General features: G+C 53.3%; 1 protein-coding gene across 1 annotated transcript in view; it reads right to left on the reverse strand.

Annotated features, from left to right (window-relative positions):
• The window catches only part of LOC119589151 (zwei Ig domain protein zig-8-like), a gene marked incomplete at its 5' end in the record, with an annotated part of 79,650 nt that overhangs the window by 1,435 nt on the left and 77,975 nt on the right, over positions 1-240 (reverse strand). Inside the window, 1 exon segment of the mRNA XM_037937726.1 lies at positions 1-52. Coding sequence (XP_037793654.1) covers positions 1-52 — 52 coding nt within the window.

The following is a 240-nucleotide window of genomic DNA, read 5'->3' on the forward strand; positions in this document are numbered from 1 at the left end:
GGAAGGGCGGCACGGGCGGCCGGCGAGTGGATGGCAGCTGGGGTCTCGCCGCCTGAGGAAGAAACGCTGAAGTTTGTATTTGGTTGAGTTTGAGTTTTGCTTCCCCTCGCCTTTATTGGAGGGAATATTGCGCGCCGGAAATATCACTTGCCAGGTCTTGGATATACGCGAGTGTGTCGTTTCTCTCGCCTTCGCATTTGTCTTCTCTCAGATTCAACTTTCGACCTTAGGCCAAGATGT

The sequence above is a fragment of the Penaeus monodon genome, chromosome 25 (assembly GCF_015228065.2).
Source record: "Penaeus monodon isolate SGIC_2016 chromosome 25, NSTDA_Pmon_1, whole genome shotgun sequence".
NCBI classification, from domain to species: Eukaryota; Metazoa; Arthropoda; class Malacostraca; order Decapoda; family Penaeidae; genus Penaeus; species Penaeus monodon.